At 50.3% G+C, this 4,291-nt stretch overlaps 1 protein-coding gene across 1 annotated transcript; it reads left to right on the top strand.

Moving 5' to 3' along the window:
- Positions 1–1,422: 1,422 nt before the first annotated feature.
- LOC119341539 (protein JINGUBANG-like) lies at positions 1,423–3,065 on the top strand. The gene has a single exon (XM_037613410.1). The coding sequence runs from the start codon at positions 1,595–1,597 to the stop codon at positions 2,753–2,755; it is 1,161 nt and encodes a 386-aa protein (XP_037469307.1). The 5' UTR covers positions 1,423–1,594; the 3' UTR covers positions 2,756–3,065.
- The last annotated feature ends 1,226 nt before the right edge of the window (positions 3,066–4,291 follow it).

Genomic DNA, 4,291 nt, shown 5'->3' with positions numbered 1-4,291 from the left:
TTCCTAGTACAGTATCTGTTTTCTTCTTCTCACAACCAATATATTTCAGCTTTTTCTTCACTCGGAATGAACCAAAACACCTAATGCTATTTTGGAAAATGACTGTAGGTCACACACTAGTATAAGCTCCAGGCTTGGAGGAGATTGCCTTTTTTGCAGTTTCCAACTAATTTACCATGCTGACATATTTATTTTCAGTCCAATGTTTTTCATGTTATTATATAATCAAGTGGGTTTCCGGATGGACCTGCGGGCCAAAAAACCTGGACCTGAAGCCCATTCCGAACCTCGAAAAGCTGAGCCGGGCAACCAGGAACAGATCTGTAGGGCATCACTTGTATCCCATTATGGACAACTTTTAATCATGTTTCGTCAGTTGTTGCGCAATACATCACTATGAATGGATAATTTAGCCAATCCTGTCTTCAGAATACCACTTTATATTTTAGAATCCTTTCAGTTTATAGGTTGGTGGCTGTGCGCTTCAGGCCACTGCTGCTGATGCTGAGTGAGACTGTCAGCTAAAGCAACACATTTGATTCAGTGCTCTCCCATAAAACAACAATGCCACCAGGTTTGTTTCTAGGTCATTAACTTCACTCCGAATTGAATCATGCCTCAGCCTCGGTATACATCCTTGCAGTAGGTAGCTGCTCCAAAATTTGTGTTTTGAGTGTGAGATAAGCGTCACATTGATGAGGCTCATGATGATACTGTTCTTGCGGTAGCTTTCCGGTTATATGCAGCACAGCAGAATTGGTACCGATTTGTCTCTGAAATTTATGGTGGATGTAGTATTTTGGTGTTTGATAAATACTGCCCAATAAATGGTTTCCTTGAGCATGTTCACAGTGAAGCATGCAATGGTGCAAGGAACTGATGTACCTTATCGGTTACGGCGGTAATCACTGTCACATGGAGAAAAGATAGATCACGGTCCAGTGATCATTGGCTTTGCTGGAAGAACATGCATGCTGGGGGGTGGGGAGAAAGGAAAGGAAAGGAAAGGAAATGAAGCTATAGCCTATATGTAGTATGTACTCCGGAAAGAGCAAGGCAAGTCCATGTTACCCCTGCGAGGCATAAATCCCATTATCTGTTATATGCATTTCTTTTTCTGCGAGAACTTTTTACTTTCCTCTGCGGTAAATAACGACTGCATAGAAATGCTGCAATTGATTTTAGTTCTGACTGCATTTTATATACTAGGAATCCTGTCCTCATAATCTAACGCGTTTTCAGCCAAAAAGGGAAGAAATTCTAAAGCATTGTAAGCTGCCTTTTGCCCTACTTGTGTACCTGTCAGTTGAATTTTCCTCCACTCTATCCATTTCGAGCTTTCTAAAACACATCAATTACAAGATAACAAGAATCCGTGTTGAGCCCACTTGCTGTGCTGCTATATAGATGCGTCACTCGTCAATCTCCACAGCCTCTTACTATAATCTTCTGTGTCTCTCTCTGCATGCACATTGCTTGCTTGCTTATCTCGTTGCTTTTGCATAACTGCCCTGAGATCCTGCCTTTCTGCTATTTTAATCCATGATTTCATCTTGCAGTTGCAGACAAGAACAGCGAAGGCAAGTCCAGCAATATGAGCCTGAACTCTGAAGAAGGTTTGATGTGCAAAGATATATCGCACTCGTCGCAATCTAGTGCCCCTTCCCCGGCCCATCCCCTGAGCCCATGCCGCTACGAGTGCGTCTCCACGCTCAGGGGGCACTCCTCCTACGTCTCTGGCCTCGCCGTCGACGGCAACTCGCTCTACGTCGCCTCGTCGGACGGACACATCAGGCTGTGGCCACTGGACATGGGCAGCACGACCGTGCAACAGGGGGGCTCTGTTGTTGCCGTCACCAATAGCTCCATAAAGTGCCTCATGGCCACCAGCGATGGTCTTGTCAGCGCCCACCAGGACGGCAAGATCAGGGTGTGGCAGCACGCCGGCCGGCGGAAAGGCGGGAGCAGCCACCTCGCCCTGCACGGCGTGCTGCCGACCACCGCGGACTGCCTGCGCACGTTCCTGTTCCCCAAGAACTACGTCGACGTCCGGCGGCAGACGAGTCGCACCTGGGTGCACCACGTGGACGCGGTCACCGCGCTCGCGCTGTCCCCGGACGGCGGGTACATGTACTCCGTGTCCTGGGACCGGAGCCTCAAGGTGTGGCGCCTACCCAGCCTCCGCTGCATGGAGTCTATCGCCCCGGCCCACAACGACGCCATCAACGCCATCGCCGTGTCGTCGGACGGGCATGTCTACACCGGGTCGGCCGACCGGACGATCAAGGCGTGGATGCGCAACCCGGGGCAGAAGAGGCTCGCGCTGGTCGGCACCATGGAGCGGCACAGGTCGGCGGTGAACGCGCTGGCGATGGGCGTCGGCGGGCTGGTTCTCTACTCCGGCTCGTGCGACCGGTCCGTCGTCGTGTGGGAGGGCTTTGACGCCGGAGGCGCGGCGGCCACGAGGACTCTCAGGGGGCACGTCGAGGCGGTGCTGTGCCTGGCCGCCGCCGGCGACGTGGCGTGCAGCGGGTCCGCGGACAGGACGGTGAGGGTGTGGCGGCGGGGAGCGGAGGGCGAGTACTCCTGCTCGGCCGTCCTGGACGGCCATGGCGCTGCCGTGAAGAGCCTGGCATTGGTGTTGACGGGAGGCGACCGATGCAGCGAGCGGGAGGAGAGTTCGCGCGGCGGCTGCTCCGCTCTGGTTTGCAGCGGTTCGTTGGACTGCGACGTGAAGATCTGGAGGGTGACTTGACTTACTACAGATAGGACCAAGCCGGCTTCTCGAAGGAGAGTTGATGTGAGTCTTGAAGCTGCGCCATGTTGGAAGGCTTGGAACTGTGCTTCATTTCTGCATTTTGATCCGTGCATGCCATGAAGATGAGGCCTTTGTTTCACTGGGTTATCTTGTGTACCTCCATGGTGCGTTTTGGGGAGGTCACTGATCTTCAAGTTGAGTTGAAGGGAAAGTTGTATGTTTAGGAACGGGAGTGTATGTCCCAATCCGGGTAGTTTGTCATATGTGTTTGTCCATGAATATATATGCACTAGTGGCAGTGGCGCGATCGATCGGCTACCGGAGTGGTCAGGATTCAACGTGGAAGAACTGTGCAAATGATGATAACCGGTTTGCTATTCCTCAGTCGTCCTATAGGTACTTCTTGGTCAATCAAGTTATATGTGATCGATCCCACACAAGAAAAAAAGGGTTATATGTGATCAAGCCATGTTCACAATGAACAGTAACAGAGCTCATGAGCCTGATAACATACCTGCTGAATTCTATCAGCATTGTTGGGAAATAGTGAAAAAAGACATAATGAGGCTATTTCTTGCATTTTATGAGGAAAAGTTGGATGTTCGTAGGCTAAACTATGGTATTATCACTCTGCTTCTCAAGATAAGTGGAGCTAATAAGATACAACAGTTCAGACCAATATGCCTGCTTAGGTGTCCTTACAAGCTGATCACCAAAGTGCTTGACAATAGAGCGGCCCCCTTTGCAGATGTTCTCTTTAGTAAACATCAAAATGCTTTCATTAAAAACAAGCATATAATGGATGGAATTATATCTCTCCATGAGATCCTGCATTATACTCATATTAGGAAGAAAGTGGGGATTGTTATTAAGCTGAATTTCAAAAAAGCTTATGACAAAGTGAACTGGAATTTTTTGTTGAAATGCCTAGAAAATAGAGGCTTTGGGAAGTACTTGGTGTGGGTGGATGAGAAAAATCATTCAAAATGGAACTATTAGTGTTAAGTTAAACAACATATTGGGGCCATACTTCCAAAGCTTCAAAGGAGTCACTACTAGAATCTGGATCTTTGCCATCAGCTAGCTCTTTGTCGTCTGCTAGCTGACGGCAAAGAAGGTCTTTGTCATTATCTTACAGAAAGCTGACGGCAAAGAAAGAGCGGACAACAAAGAGGGTGTTTGCCGTCCGTTAGCGGACAGCGTAGAAGCTTTGTCAGAAGACAAAGAGGGAGGGTGGCCCACTAACAAGAACCACCTAACCGCCACTTTCTTTGCCGTCTGCTAGCAGACGGCAAAGAGAATAGCCAACCTAATGGTCGTTCCCCCTCGGCCCCACCCCACTAGCTATGCTCTTTGTCGTCTGCTAGCAGACGGCAAAGAAATTAAACCTAACTAAAAAACGGTCGGCCCCGCGCCCCACCCCTCTCTCTCTCCCTCACCACACCCGTGCCGCCCCCGTGCCCACCGACCCCCACTGCCCCCGCCGCCCCCAACCCCCACCGCCCCCGACGCCCCCGACCCCCAGCGCCCCGC

The sequence above is a fragment of the Triticum dicoccoides genome, chromosome 7B (assembly GCF_002162155.2).
Source record: "Triticum dicoccoides isolate Atlit2015 ecotype Zavitan chromosome 7B, WEW_v2.0, whole genome shotgun sequence".
Lineage (NCBI taxonomy): Eukaryota > Viridiplantae > Streptophyta > Magnoliopsida > Poales > Poaceae > Triticum > Triticum dicoccoides.
This window is presented reverse-complemented; position numbering and strand designations above follow the sequence as displayed.